This window comes from Megascapheus bottae, chromosome 30, assembly GCF_031878675.1.
Source record: "Megascapheus bottae isolate mThoBot1 chromosome 30, mThoBot2.hap1, whole genome shotgun sequence".
NCBI lineage: Eukaryota > Metazoa > Chordata > Mammalia > Rodentia > Geomyidae > Megascapheus > Megascapheus bottae.
Window position 1 is genome coordinate 8,087,941 of NC_143538.1, and position 15,943 is coordinate 8,103,883.

General features: G+C 43.4%; 1 protein-coding gene across 5 annotated transcripts in view; it reads right to left on the minus strand.

Annotated features, from left to right (window-relative positions):
- Asb7 (ankyrin repeat and SOCS box containing 7) overlaps positions 1 to 15,820 on the minus strand; it is a 39,725-nt gene extending 23,905 nt beyond the window's left edge. For 4 of the 5 annotated variants that reach the window (XR_016533229.1, XR_016533227.1, XR_016533230.1 and 1 more), the window contains exons 1-4: positions 15,299 to 15,820; positions 15,017 to 15,143; positions 9,137 to 9,257; positions 6,171 to 6,432 (exon numbers count right to left, since the gene is read on the minus strand). Coding sequence is in view for 1 of the 5 variants with exons in the window: in XM_090321818.1 (XP_090177944.1) it covers positions 6,171 to 6,381 (211 nt within the window). In the remaining 4 variants the exon portion in view is untranslated. Of the gene's footprint in view, positions 1 to 6,170; positions 6,433 to 9,136; positions 9,258 to 15,011; positions 15,144 to 15,298 lie in introns of all 5 variants that reach the window. The other variant, XR_016533228.1, reaches the window with a different exon arrangement.
- Between the last annotated feature and the right edge of the window lie 123 nt (positions 15,821 to 15,943).

Below are 15,943 nucleotides of genomic sequence, written 5' to 3' on the forward strand. Positions count from 1 at the left end.
GCTGGCACTCTACCACTGGAGCCACAGTTCCACTCCAGCTTTTGTTTCTTTTTGGTGGATAGTTGGAGATAAGATTCCTGTGGACTTTAAACTGGCTTTACACTAAGATCCTCAGGTCTTAGCCTGCTAAGTAGCTAGGATTACAGGTGTGATCCACCAGCACCTGCTTTGAACCCTATATCCTGGGAATAAATTAGTAGAATTTAATTTGTTGATTTAACTCAATTGACAGGCGCAGGATTTGTGGTATCTCCGTATCTCCCATGCTTATGCTCTGATGTGTACTTCCAGAGTGCTTTCCCCAATTCCCACGTGTGCGTAGCACCTCAGGGGACTATCGTCTATAAATCCTTTCATCTTAAAAACAACAACAACAACAACTAAAACCAACTCCATCATTCCTTGTGGACCTGTTGATGATTCCCTTACTTCTTATTTTCCTGTTATTCACCCAGGAGATTTTTAGCTCCTTTACTGGGGTGGGGGCAGAGCTGATCCAAAAGTTGTTATTATTGGGGATGTGTGCATGTGTGTGCGTGTGTGTGTGTGTGATTTTTCTCTTCTTTTTTTTTTTTCTGGGGGAAAGGGGGGTAGAGATGGGGGTTAGTCATAGGCTTGTACTCTGGGCCTGAGCGCTATCCCTGAGCTCTTGAGCTCAAAGGCTACTGTGCTACCCCTTGAGCCACAGTGCCACTTCCAGTTTTCTGGTGGTTCACTGGAGGTAAGATTCTCCTGGACTTTAATGCCTGGGCTGGCTTTGAACCAGGATCCTCAGATCTCAGCTTCCTGAGTAGCTAGGATTACAGATGTGAGCCACTGATCCCTGGCTTTGGTGACACAGAGTTGAGGTAAAGAATCTGGGCATATTAAATGCCATCAGCAATTGGTCTATGAGATACCAGAAGACTAACACCAAGTCTATTTATCCTTGTATCTCAGGGCTGAACCCAGGGCCAGGTATACATTATTAGGTGCTCAGTCAAGTATTTTTCTGAGTCAGTGATTTACAGTGAAATCAAATAGCCATCTCCATCTGCAAATGTACACACAAACGTGGAAACTCACAGAGGCATGAGGGGATTCAAGTGAGCCCCTGCTTCTGTGAGTCCTTTCCCTCACTGCCCCCTATCTGGTGATTTTTTTATTTTGCTGGTCTTCAAGGCTTGAACTTGAGATAAGGGGGCTGTCCCTGAGCTACCTTAGCTCAAGGCTAATGATCTTACCACTTGAGCCACAGCTCCATTGTTTTGTTTTGGTCTTTTTGGGTAGTTTACTGCAGATAAAGAGTCTTACAGACTTCCCTGGCTTCAAACTGTAATTCTCAGATCTCAGCCTCCTGAGTAGCTAGGATTGGTTTGTGTGTGCTTACGTATACTCACATTGTCCCTTGGCTTTTTCACTCAAGGTTGGTGTTCTACCACTTGAACCACATCCCTACTTCTGCCTTTTTGTGGTTAGTTGGAAGTAACTTCTAACTGTAACTTCTAACTGTAATCCTCAGATTTCCGTCTCCTGAATAGCTGGGATTATAGTCATAAGCCACCAGCACTGGCTTTCCATCAATATGTTTTATGAAAGATCAGTCTTATCTGTATTATGGTTGACTGGCAGGGTTTTGTCTCATTAGGAGTAAAACAGCTGCGGGTTCCATCCTTGCGCAGTCTCAATACAGAGACAAACATCATCTAGAAAGCAAAAGTAATTCAATGATTCTTGTGACAGGTACTGCAAAGAGAAGGTGCAGGGGCCATCGGGTGGTGTCTAGACCCTGTCTAGTCTAGGTGGGAGAAGCTGATCTCTACAAGACAGTGGCAACCACAAAGGCTCGTGAACACCGCATGGAAGGCTTGCAACCTGAGTCTCAGGAAACCATGAGTGGGTTCTGAGGAGGAAATGGATCACACTATTTGGAGACAGGCTGGGAAGACAGAAGGCCTGGGTGGACAGAGGGGGGGTGGGCAATATGATTTGGTGATGACCAACGCAGAGGTCCTGGTGAGGAACTAGGGGTCTGAGCCTAGGAGTGGGATATGGCCTCAGGTAAAATGAGATCCAACTTATTCACAAGGCAGAACCAAGAAGACTTAGCAGCAGGTTCCTATCAGGGTCAAGGACAAGTGTGGGTATGGAGCAGTGCCTGGGCTGGCCTGCAATGCTGGACACTGTGGTCTGCGGGCGGAAGCCAGGCCCAAATCCCACACAGAGGGCCTGTCACAGTGTTTGTTACGTGTGGCCTGGGGGTGGGGGGGAGAAAGGGGGTCCCTTCATTCCTGTGAGCTCCCACACTGGTTCATAACGTGCCAGCAAAAAGAACTCTCTGAGTCTCTTTATCTATCAGGATAAAAGGAACATGTAAAACATGCCAACACTAGGACAAATGAAAACATCTTTGTTGTTTCAAAAAGATTCCAGAAGGAGAAAAATGGAGGCCCATGTGTATGAAAATTCTCTACCTAGCCAAGCAGGGCACAGCCATGGAGAAAGGAGTATAGTGTTTGGCTATTTTATGTGGGGAAATCATACCTATACACTTCCTGTTTTATAACAACAAAAAAAAACTGCACAAATTAAAAAACCTGAAGGGTCACATAATGTTTCAGGAGAGAACAAGAGGCAAGTGCTAACTCTGTAGGGATGTAGCGCCTAAACAGAACACATACAGCCAAAGAAACCCTTAACTTTCCTATGTTAAAAGGCTGAGATGTGAGGATGACAGTTTGAAGCCAGCCTGGGCAGTAATGTCTGTGAGATTCTTATCTCCAATAAATGACTCAGAAAAGGTCAGAAGTGGCACTGGCTCAAGTGGTAGAACATAGCCTTGAGCATAAAGAGACTCAGGGACAGTTCCCAGGCTTTTGAGTTCAAGCCCCAGGACTAGCCAAAAATAAATAAGTGAATGAATGAATGAATAAATAAATGGGAGCCTTCTGCTAAACAAGTGCTTCAGTATGAGAAGCAACTAGAAACTGGGAGGTGACCACAGGGCCAGAAGCTAACAAAGGACAGAAATCAGTGCCTACAAGTCGGGAAGAAAGACAAGCCCTGTCAAGCAGTGTTTTGTTACCTGTCTTTTTCTTGGTAAGTCATTTATGGGAAAAATAAATAAAAGGGGCCAAGCCAGCATGTGCCACAGGGAGGGGCAAGCCATCTGTCGGTGCACAGAGGGCGGTGGGGGCACCTACACCCCTTTATCACCCCACCTGCTCACATCGTGGCTGTCATTGTTGACAGCCTCCTTGGAGGGCAAGTTATCAGTATGGATGGAGAAAAAAAAATATTTTTTTCCCTTCACCTGGCAAAGGATTAGTTACCTTCTAGGTATTATTGCAGAAAGAAAGGCTCCCCTAGGTAAAAAGATCTGTGGGGGACATTCCCTGTGCAACTGCCTGTAACCAACAATTTAAAATGCCCAAAAACAGGATCTAGGTATAAACAAATTACAGCCATACAAGGGAATCTGACTAGAGTTGTATAGGAATAGCTCTATGAACAGAGTAAAAGTCATTAAGCTACATACTTTAAATGAGTTGGCTGTACAGTATGTGAATTCTACTGTGTGAGTATGAGTGCCTGTGTGTGTGTGTGTTGCTTGGGCTCCCAATTAGGGCTTCTAGGCCTGTCTTCTACCACTCTGTTTCATCTCCGACCTCTGAATATATCAATAAAGCTGTTCAACACATACACACACACACACAATGTATGCATGAATGAAGGAACAGGTTTCATAAGAACAGGGATGAGGGGGAGAGGAGAGGGAACAGAAGTTTACAAACTATCACCTGTAAGTCACCATGGCTCCCACTGGCTTTCTTCTTTAACCCCCATCATTGGTTCTTATCCATAAAGTTGTGCAAAACATAATCACATCCACATCTTCAGTGGCTACATTACAGAAATAGACTCCCTTATGTTAAGTCATACAGAGTTTAAAAAAGAGAAAGACTGCTGTGGAATAAAAGAAAATGTATGATTGCATTCAACAACCACACATGAGGCAGCCTGATTTTTCTGAGTATGTTAGGAAATGATCTGGAAGTATAAGCACCAAACCTCACTCTGCTGTGGTTACTTCTAGACAATGGCCGGCAACGAGGAATCAGATTGGGTGGGTCAGATGAGATTTAGGCTTTATTTGCAATTCATTCGAAGATGTCCTATTAGCTAAACGTTATATTTGAGATTTTTTAAAAAAATTTTTCAATGAGTGGTAAAAAGACATACTGGCGGAAGCAGACCACAACCATCTAGCTAGTGTGACAAAGGTAAATTCTGCTGGTCCTACGGCTCATGCCTATAACCCTAGCTACTCAGGAGGCTGAGATCTGAGGATTGTGGTTTGAAGCTAGCTCCAGTAGGAAAGTCTGACTTATAGCTCCAATTAACTAGCAAAGAGCTAGAAATGGAGGCGTGGCTCAAGTGGCTCGGTGTGAACAAAACCAAGCCTGAGCTAACAATAAAAAGCTAAGCAAGCTTGTGAGGCCCTGAGCTGAAGTTCCAGGACCACACAAAACATCATCTCTGATCCTGGTCTCAACTTTGTAAGCTCTGTCAGAAGGTAAGGGCTCTCAGGGTACATTCGCCTTTCACTATACCCCACACTCCCCAACTTTTTGTTGTTGTTGTTGTTGCTGGCATTCCATTTATATTTCCTCTTAACTTTAAAATGGAGGCTTGAACTTATGTCAGGGGCATGGCATGGAAGGTAACTAGGAAGTAGGCACAGGCCAGAAATGTCTGGCTCTAAGGGCAACTCACTAATCCAGGCATGCAATTCCCTCTTTGAGGCCTCAGGACACTGACCACTGCTGGTCTCAGGGTCAGCCTTGTGCAAATAGCCCATGCTCGTATCTTTGTCTTCCGACCTTCCCATAATTCATACAATCCCAGGACAGCCATGGAACGCCTCATATTTTTCTGCCCTTGAAAGCACGTGCCACTCTGGCTAGTCTTGTGGCAAGCACATCCTAGGAAAGAAGGAAAAATCACTACTGGGAGAAACTCAGGCTCCATAGTGGCGCAGGAGGAACCTGAGCCGCAGCCAGGAAGTTTTAAATCACCATGATCAGACAAGGTAGTTACGAGTGATTTAAACAAACAAACAAATACACAAAGACATATACTCCCATCCCAAAGAAAGTAAAGAATTTGAAATTCAACTGGAGAAAGTAAATTAGTTAGGGGTGACTGGAAAAGTTTAAAAAGCTTAAACTTAGGCAGTTTAAGGGCTAGCCACAGTGACTTGATCCTGTAATCCCAGCTCCTCTGGAGGAAGAGATTAGAAAGATGGCAGTTCAAGACAAAGAAAAAGAACCATTCTCAACCAATGAAGCTGGGTGTGATGGTTAGTGCTTATCACACCAGCTCTATAAGAGGCATAAATAGGAGGATCACAGTTTAGCTCTGTCTGGACAAAAAAAGCAGGCTGAGTTAAGTGCTAACAGTGTTAGAAAAAAAATTAAAATTCAGATAATCAGTCTTCTTGTGGGATACTTAGAAACCACAAACAATTCTGGAAAAGAAATTCCCTAATAATGACGAATAACCATCCTAACTGAAAAGGGAAAAAAAAAGGTTCAAACAATCTGTACTAGGTTGAGCAATTACCTGCAGAGGAGTCTTGTGTAATTCTCTAGTTTTAGGGTACCAGAACCACTTCTGTTTCTGAAACAAAAGTAACTATTCAAGCTCCAGGAAGGGTGGCCTAGTTGAAATTACTTAGCTGTTTATACATATGCAGATGATAAAGACCATTCACCTAAATGATTGCTTAAAAATCTGATTTCAGACAAAACTGAAAGTTTTGGTCACAGAATATTTGCAAAGGGAGAGAAGACATGGACTATTAACACAAGTATTAACAATTAACACATAAGGTATTTTGAATTATGATGTATGTGTATGTGTGTTTATGTGTGCCATTCATGAATCTTGATCTCAAGATGTTGTATTTTTTCACCTGTAACTAAAGCTCTGCTACTTGAGCCATGCCTCCAATCTGGTACTGGGCTGGCTAACTGGAGATGAAGAGTCCCACTTTTCTGCCTATGTAGCCTTCAGATCTCAGCCTTCTGAGTGGACAGGATTACAGCTAGTAGATAGGATTAGCACCCGGTTCAAATGACTTCAAGTTGCTCCATGGGAATAAAAGGTAATTCTTGTAGTCAACTCACCTCCGTGTTCTAGAAACACCCGAACACATCTTTCCTTTCCTCTTGCTGCAGAGAAGTGGAGCAGGGTCCAGCCATTGGCATCCCGGCCGTTTGGAGAGTAGCCTTGTTCTAGCATCTTCCGCACGGTGTGGACATCCCCAGCGGCCACAGCAGCCTGGATCTGCAGTTCTTCCTGCAGCTCGGGGTTCCTTCGACAATGGTGGTGTAACATCCTAGCAAAGTCTACTTTTCACAAAGGAGTCATGAAGTCACTGGAAGCAGCCTTTTTGGGGGGAAGGCAGAACACAGGATGAGTTTGGAATTTCGGTGGCTTTTGAGACCACTGCACTGGAAGGGCATACAACTTACTGCATCAGTCACACAAAGCATTTGAGACCACTGGTTAACATACATACATTATATATATATATATATATATATATATATATATGTGGTATATATGTGGGTTATGGGGCTTAAACTGAGTCTGGGTGCTGTCCCTAAGCTCTTTAGCTCAAGGCTACCACTCTACCCCTGGGCCTGGGGCTGGTCTCCGAGCCCAGCCCCACTTCCCATTTTCTAGAGGTTAATTGGAGATAAGAGTCTCAGGTCCTTTTGTGCCCGGCTGGCTGTGAACCTTGATCCTCAGATCTCAGCCTCCTTAGTATCTAGAATTACAGGTGTGAGCCTCTGCGCCCAGCAACACATAGTATCTTCAGATCCAAACTTTCAGTGATATTTTTTTTAAGATGACAAATGATTTCAAAAGGAAAGCCAGGCGGAAACTTCTGAACTTCTAGAATAATATTTTCTGTAGCCTTTTGAAAACTCACAGCAAACACTGTATAAACATGATAGCTTTACTTTATAGAAGAAAATGGGGGAGGGGGGAAGAGACACCTAAAAGATGGCACGCACAGTGGGTCAAAGCCAGAAAATACCGAGGGCCAAATGACCCATCTATTGCAATATGAAGACTAAAAGCACTCCATCTACGGTGAGGATTTGAAAAAGGAAAAGGGGGGGGGGAAACCCTTTAGGCTGGTTCTCTAAAGTAGTTCAACAATATCTTATTTTTAGCTCAAGGTGTGGAAGGTTGAGGAGAGAAGCAGTCTGCCTTAGGTAAATGAGAGAAAAATGGATGTCTATTCTTTGTCTAGTTCTATCAGTGTATTCCGCATCAAATCACTTAATGTGTCATTTACTTTTTTTCGGCGGTGGGGCTGCGGAGAGTGCTGGCGTCTGAAATCAGGACTTGCTGGACAGGCACTCTATCACTGAGTCATGTCTCTTGCTCTTTTTGCTTTTTTTTATATATAGGACCGTCTTGGACCTTGATCCTCCTTCTTAAGATTACACAGTGGCTAGAATGACAGGTGTGAACTGTAACATCCAGCTTTCTATTAACTGAGATAAGTTGTCAGGAACGTTTTTGTCCAACTAGCCTCCAATCCTGATGCTCCCAACAGCCTCTACCTTCTGAGAGCTGGGATTAACTACAGGCCTGAGCACCACAGCCAGCTGCTACCCACCCTTCCTTTTAAACTGCCACAACTGCAAAGATATTGTTTTGAATTTCTGTTTCTATAAGTGTTAATCTGTAAGTATTTCAAGTAGCAAGTTCATAAAATGTATTTAAAAACTCTTAGGAATCTAAAGCCTGTTGATTAAACACATGATTCAACTATATTTTAAAAAATCATGGTAGAAAGAACTTCTACAACTTCTACAATCTTTAATAAGTCACAAATAAAGGTATACTCAAAACCAATATAAAATGAGATCTCCTAAGGCATGGTGAAGGTGATATATGAGGATGAAGGTTTGAAGTTGGTCTGGGCAGACAAATATTCTCATTTTCAATCAACCAATAACAACAACAACAACAACAACAACAACAACAACAAAGCCAGAAGCAGAGGTATGGCTCAAGAGATACAATACCAGCCACAAGTTTTTAAGCAAAGAAATATTGTAAGGCTCTGAGTTCAAGTCCCAGTACTGGCATACAAGCACAAAAATGTTTTATGGGTTGTCTTTAAAGACATTTTGTTTCCACATGTAGGTTAGACATCTGAAGATAAGTTTTCTACCAATTCATCTTGCAGTTTTAACATTGTAGATTGTACACAGTAAAGTAAGTCGAACTTAAGTGGAACTATCATGAGGTGTGCATAACCATCGGCTGTGGTTCTCTGCACAGAAAACAGTTATTACATACCATAAACATCACTACCCCTACCAAGCAATGTAATTTAAAAAATACCAAGCTATGCTACCAATAGCTGTGTTCTCAAAACTGGAAAGTTAAGAGACACAATGACAATTTGTTCTCTTTATAAATAAGGTTTCCCCTCTCTGAATGACTTCAATGAAATTCTCTTATCTTAGACATTTCAACCCCCTTAAAAAAAAAAAAAAAAGCTGGAGGGCACTGGCACTGGTGGCTCACACCTGTGATCCTAGCTACTCGGAGGGCTGAGTTCTGATATGCAAAGTTCACCCAGGCAGGAAAGTCCATGTGAGCCCCTTATCTCCAGTGAAACACCGAAAAGCCCGAAATGGAGCTATGGCTCAAGTACGAGCACTGGCCTCGCGCAGACCCCGAGTTTAAGCCACAGGACTGGAGCTCACACACACACATTCTTTCAGTAGCAGTTCATGCTTATTCCCAGAAGTGTAGAGAAAATGTTGAGGGCCAGACGGTTTATGGAAACTCTTACTCTAGGCTCGGGACATCCATCTTTAACAGAATGGATATAAATGGAGTGATTATACTGGCACTTAAAAGGAGGTCTGCTATGTAGGAAAAAGACAAAAACAATAGGGAAACAGGTTTTCTTTCAGTGGCTGCTGGACATAGTCTGTGTTAGTTGATTCTTTTTGAGATTCATAAGCTTCACCAAATTTTACTTTTTAGCTATTGTGCGTGGAAGCCAGGCCCTTGTGTGACTGCAGAGCTCCACCCCCAGGCTGGGCCATCTTACCTCGTGGAAGAGCATCCCTTCTCCTGGTCTATGGGCTGTCTAGTAACCATGGTGCTCACACAGCATCATGGGAAAATGTTCTGAGTGTGTCCAGCCTCCAGAGGCAAAGCACCTTCTCAACCTAAAAACAAACCAAATGGCCTTCATGGCAAAATTCCCTGAAACAATAATAGAGAGTCACAAAGGCCTGCGGTGGCCAGGATACACTTACATCTCAGTACTTCAGTACAGAAAGGAAAACTCCAGATCCACTCAGAGGAAATGATCATTTAGTTTACTCGTTGAGGTAGTATAGAACAGGAATTACTCTCTAGAGTCCTCTAACCCTCAAATCTAACAACACAGTTTAGGGTGGGGGGGAAGAAAATTATATTACATATTTGGAATCTGGATGCAGACACAGATTCTTTTTCCTCTACAGAGAAAGTATCTTCAGACTTGGTTTGAATTGTGTTTTAACTTGCAACATTAGTCACAGGATCTTCTGAAACAAGACTAAAATGGAACCTGTTGCATTCAGTACAACAGGTAGGTGCCCAGGCCAAAATGCAACCGAGTGGCAAAAGGAGATTGGCTTTAACCGGGGATTCATCCAGTGCCCCCAAAGGTATTGTGTCAGGAAGTTTACATTTTGCATGTAGCAAACTGGGTGAATCATTAGCTAACATGATTTCTGCCAGTTTCTCTGGAAATTCTGAAAAAAAAATTTTTTTAACCCTGTACACTTGGCCAAGCTCTGGTGGCTCACATCTGTAATTCTAGCTTACTTGGGAGGCTAAGATCTGAGGATCCTGGTTAGAAGCCAGCAAGAATCTTGAAGTGAAGATATGGCTCAAGTGGTATGTTGCCAGTCTTGAGCAGAAATGGCAAGCCAGAGTAGGACGCATTATGGTTAGGGCAGGTGAAAAGTGACTTCCATTCATTCATCACAACAGTCACTCCGGGGACTATTGTTCTGAGCCTTGTCACTTAAACCTTCAGAGGAGCAAAGGGGAGACAGCCTGTTGACCTAACACACAACTGAAGGAAAGTAGGGTTGTAGGTGCTGAAGGCTGTAGTCTAGAACTTAAATAATCCAAATTTGTAGAGTCCAGGTATTCCTTTCATTTTCCCATCTTCCTTTTCTTATCAAATTTCTCTACGGAAAGCAGACTGTTCATTTGAACTTGAAAATATTATTTCTAAACAAGTAAAGTCAAGATTATCAAAACAATTCTTGTACGCCAAAGTATACAGAATGAAGAGTAATTCTTATGAAAGGGAGTGGCTGACCTGAAGCACCTCCTTTACTTACCAAGGCAAAGGACACCCTCATTTTTTTAAAAAAAAGGGGAGCATAACAAATGAATGAGCTCCATCAAAGTGACAAGAGGCCGATGATGAGTATGCTCAGTGGTTCAAGATGGAATCATCAGAGCAAGGAAATACTTCAAATAGAATTGGATTCGAACCCAAAGTTTAAAATAAACATGAAGTCTGTATTGATATAAAAACTGAGTAAAACAGGAAGAGGAACCACATGAAGATACAGTACTGTCAGTCTCTAGAATTCTGTGCTCTAGATAGGCCACAAGAAAATCTCTTTCTAAAATGCAAATCAGGATCTCCAATGATGAGCCTCATATTTTTCCACATATGACCTTGCTGTCACTGGAGCGACTGCTACCTGCCAAGGCTAAGTGCTACAAGACCCTGTCCCAGTGTGCCTGTCGTACCCCTACCTCCCCAGAAATGGAAATGTAGCTTCAAGCCTGTCAGACACACAACCCCCCAAATCCCCCAATTGGGTTTTGTTGGCTTCCAAATATCCACTACCACATTCACAGAGAAAAGGAGGGCTGGAAGCTAAGGAAATTATGGGATTGTAGCTATTAACATTAGCAGGAACACTGGAAGAAGATGTGATTGCAGTTACTTTGCCCCACGGAAAGGCACATGAAGGATGGCTCCTAGAGACAATTCAGTATCATCGGGTTCAGTCAGATCAACGTCCAGAGTGAAGCCTTGGACAGCACACCACGGGAGGTCTTGGCATTGGTTATTTTCACAGGCAATTAAGGTACTTCAAACAAGTTGTTGTGTGTTTTTCATTTTATATTTAATACTTTAAATTTTAGGATCCTTTTTTTTTCTGGTGATACCAAGCAGTCTATAGTAAACTATAGACTGTAGCAGTATAAACTATAAACTATAGTTTTTGAGAAGGCACTCATTACACGTATCTGGTACACCAATCTCTACAGAGAAAAATCATATACATACACACACACACGCACGGATCACGATCAGTCAGCTGTGTCATTTTCAATTATGAAGGCCCACGTTATTACTAAATAGTCTCAACCATCAAAGCAATAATTACTTTTCTCTCAGTGCTTTAGGAGAACTGCACCTAGTAGAGCAGTTACTCATAAGAATAAATAAAATGAAGAAAATGAAACTTATGAACAAATACAGTCTCCAGTGGTAAAGATGTCTATTAGAAATCATCTAGCAGGCCAGGGACAATTGCACACGTCTGCCATTCCCCCTACAGTGGGATGTGTGGCAGTCTGAACTGAAGAGTGAACGGCCTTCGCATAAACGTGAGACCCTATTGAAACAACAAATGAAGTAAACTGGGTGCCAATGGCTTACACCTATAAACCTAGGTACTTAGAAGGCTGACACCTGAGAATTACAGTTCAAAGCCAGCCCCAGCAAACCCTAGAGATTCCTATTATTTCCAACTAATAAAAAGTTTGAAGTGGAGATGTGGCTCAGGTAACAGAAATCAGCTATGAGCAAAAAAGGCCAAGCAAGAGCTTGAGGTCCTGAGTTGAAGCCCTGATACTCTCATACATAAAGTAAAAAGGTCTAAGAAGGGAATAACTCAACTGGTAGAGCACCCCTCCTATCAAGCATGAGTTCAAGTTTTCCCTTCCCCGCATTACTACACAAACAAAAGAAAGCATTAAGGACATCTACAGAGAATGGATAAATGGCTATTTCTCCCTGGAAGTTGAAATTCTGAGGGGCTCTTGAGACTCACCTCTCAAAGCCCAGAACCATGGCAAAGGAGGCAGTTTAGTGGTAAGTAAATTCATGATAAGAGGTGGGGGGAGGTTGCTCATACCCTTAAAGATACACTGTTTCAAAATTTCACCCCAGAGGACAGGCTTGAGTCTAGAAAGTAAAGCAAGAAGGGTACCAAAGAGAGAAGACTCTGACATTTTGTATCATAACCAATCCTTTTTCAGTGATACATTCGTTATAGGTCTTTCCTAACCAAGATTTACAGTGTTGGCAGATAGTTGGATAGTTTCATCTTTCCTACTCTATCTGTGGTTTAAAGTACTGTGGGCTCCTAAGCTTCTATAATGTACTAGAAACACTAATTTGAGAAACTAAGATGACCTCTCACCTCCTTTTCTTATAGATGTAATAACTTCAAATGGGGAAACCCCAAACTTTTTGCTTCATGGTCCAAAGAGTATTTAGAATTGTTATCATTAGAACAAGCATGTTTTGGACCTGTGCTCCATTTCCTGTTGCATAAAAGTAAGTCTTTATCAGCTTTTACATATTAGTTTCACTGAAAGCTCCACTTTTTATAATCGATATGAATCAGAACTGCGCTGTCTTCATACAAAAGAGTATGCTTGTTACTCAAAAAACAGAAGTTACATTTCTTTGGAAAGGAAGACACAGGGCTGAAGAAATATAAATCAACAAACTGCAAAGATATTGGCTCTGAGGGGAAAGAACACCAGTGGTTCACAAGCAAGGGGGAAAGGCACAAACTACACTGCCTAATCAAAAGGCAACAGGCTCGGACACATGATTTGAGGGGTCTCTACTTAAAAGATGACCTGGCCAGCAACCCAGAATAAACACAGAAATGTTACTCAGTACCTGTCACTCCACATAGCAGGGCGTTTATGTTTCTCATACTGGGTCTGTATACTGTGATGCCCAACTCATCATCCAAGGCTCCTATGCTTCAACTAAAAACCCATTTATCGGTGTGGAGGTAAAGGAATTTTTAGAATTCATTCTTCCAGACCCAACTTAAAAGTCTATATCACAAGTATCACAAATGGGGCAGTCGGGTCAACTTCCTATAGACTCCCAATACCCTCTCAGCAGCCTTCCATGCCAGCAACAAAACTCTACAAAGAATTACACCAGATGAGTGCATTTGGTTGAGAATAAAGCTGAGCCAGGCATTAGATTGAATATAAACTACACTGAATAGCATCCATGATTCTCCCTATGTGATTAGATTCATTATTAAACAAAAAATGATAAGTTTTTCTAAACCCTATGACTAGCTATAGAATTGACACCCAAGTAAGACTGCTAGATTGAAAAGAGAGATAAGAGTCCAGGCTGGCCTCAAACCCCATCCTTACCCCTTTGGAAGTATCAGACTCCACCTCCTGCATGATAGGTTTACAAATGCTGGAATTACGGCATGCCCCACCACATCTAGATGATAAATCCCATTCAGAATACACTATCTGTTGCATCCAGTTTCAAGTATCATGAATGTGAAAACTTGGAATTGGGGAAGTGGGGACTCAGTTCAAACCTCAGTACCAGCACACATACAAAAATCGAATATGCTTTAAAAAAGAATATTCCAACTCCCATTTCCTCTTAATATCTTTAGCTCTGTCTTGAGAATTAGTAGAATTTGTGGAAAGCAGAAAGTCCAGTAGAACACAGTAAGTCAAAGATTTTTTTCTTTGCTATTTTAAGTATGTTTTTGTACCAAAATTCCCTAAACGTTCAGAGATATTAAAATAACTCCTGAGATTAACAAGTGACTTTATACTCTTGCTAGATGTCCATGGTAGCAAAATGACTCCTGGTTGCTTCCTGAATTAACTCTTACATAATTTCTGTTTTTGCATCCCTTTTGGCATTAATGTCTTAAACTTACTTCTAACGTATTTTCAGAGACATCCCCCCCCCAACAAATCAGGCAGCAGAAATGTGACATGAACTAGATGCTTAAATTTCAAGCTACCAAATTCTCTAAAAATGTTTTAAAATGGGAAACTTTATGTGTGACAACTGCCAAACAATCACAAATATCTAAACACATCAATATATCCCTTTGTCTAAAAATACCTTGTCAGGTGATTATAAACAGCACTATGTGGTTTTTATTTTTTAACAAATTATTTCTCTTTATTAGTTTCAGTGCTCACCCATGTCTATAACACACAAGACACACACACACACACATACACACATATCCCAGAGTTAAGGTCTTCAGAGGCTAATAGTGCTTTCATACAATTTAAGGTACAGATTAGTTTTTTTAGGACAAAAAAAAATCATGTTCTGAAGCTTCTAAATTTGAAGCCATTAATTTACCTTCCCTCTACCAGACTATTGGCAGTTAGGTAACACAAATGATTTCCTGATGAAAGTAGAGAAAAGATGGGGAGAGGGGAGGGAAGCCCCAGTAAATTGTAGTTTAATTAAAAAGCAGAATCATTCTGAATTAACAAGCAATTAACATGGAATTGAAGAATTCCTAAGAGATTACAGAAGTGGGGGCAGGAGGAGGGACAGAAAGGTCCCAAAGCCTCAGAGCAGATAGAGTAAGTGGCAGAGTGTACCAAAAGATAATGAATCAGGGAAAACACACCAAGCAGGATGAGGCGGGTGTGGGGAAGGACACAGCTTCATAAGGGGTACAGAAGTTCTTAAGTCGTCCCAAAACCACGCACTTGGCAGGGCGGTGCTATTTCATCTTTGCTAGGACACTGGGGTCTAGCAAAGAGTGGCATTCCCAGGCACTACGCGGAGAAGAAAGCACGGCTCACTGAGGTAGGGGGCCAGGGATAAACAACGGGGGAGGGGACGGTGTGTCTTTTACCTTACCAGTGCCTCTCTGCCTACTGATTCTTGGGTGGATGGACAAGACCCCTCTGGCAGTGCTCCTCCAGCCGGCTCCCAGCTGACAGTCGGACAGCCGTCAGTGGCACCGTGTTCCAAGGGAAGACCAGACCTGGGGAAGAGGAAGCACGGGGAAAAGCTGCAAGAGGGGCAAGGACTGGCACCCATGAAGAGCAGGGGCTTCCCTTCCCTCACCTCCCTCCCCGCCCATCACCACCCCGACAACCCCTCGCCGCCCCCCCCCCCAGGAAGGCAACTGACTTTTACCTGTTCCCCTCGGCTGCTGCTTCTCTTCCTCCTCTCAGCCCCCTTCCACAGTCACCAACTTCTCCATCGAAGCAGCAGCACGGGCAGGGCCGGACACGGTTTGTTCCTGATTCTTCTCCGTGCCCCCCCTCCCCAGCCAGCCCCGGGGAGTATCCAGACAACTCCAGCAGACCAAGGGGTGCGGGTCTCGTATCCCCCTCCCCGGCAAGCCAGGGGGAAGGGGTGCAGGGAAGGAAGTGCCGGCTCGGGGTGTGGGGGACTCGGAGCCGGGGGCTGCCGCGCTCCGGGCCGGAGGCTCCCACCTTACCGAGGAGGGGACTGGGGAGGTCTCGGGACAGCGAGATCCCGCGTCGGACCGGGCCTGAGATGCCAGCGGCGAGGGGTGTCCGCACCGGGGGCTTTCGGGATGCACTTTGCACTGGGCCACCCCCGCCCCCTCCCTTCAGCACTTTGGGGTCACAGGGGTGGGATCAAGTCTTCAGCAGCCAATCAGATGCCTCGCTGGAGCAGGAGCCCAGAGCCGTAAACCAGGTTCGGGGAGGGGCGGGCCGGAGGGGGGGCGGGGACGACCTGGTTGGTTGGTTGCTTCCTTCTCTCCTCCTCACCCCAGCAGCCTTCGCCTCCTGTGTGCCGTAAAGCTGCCCG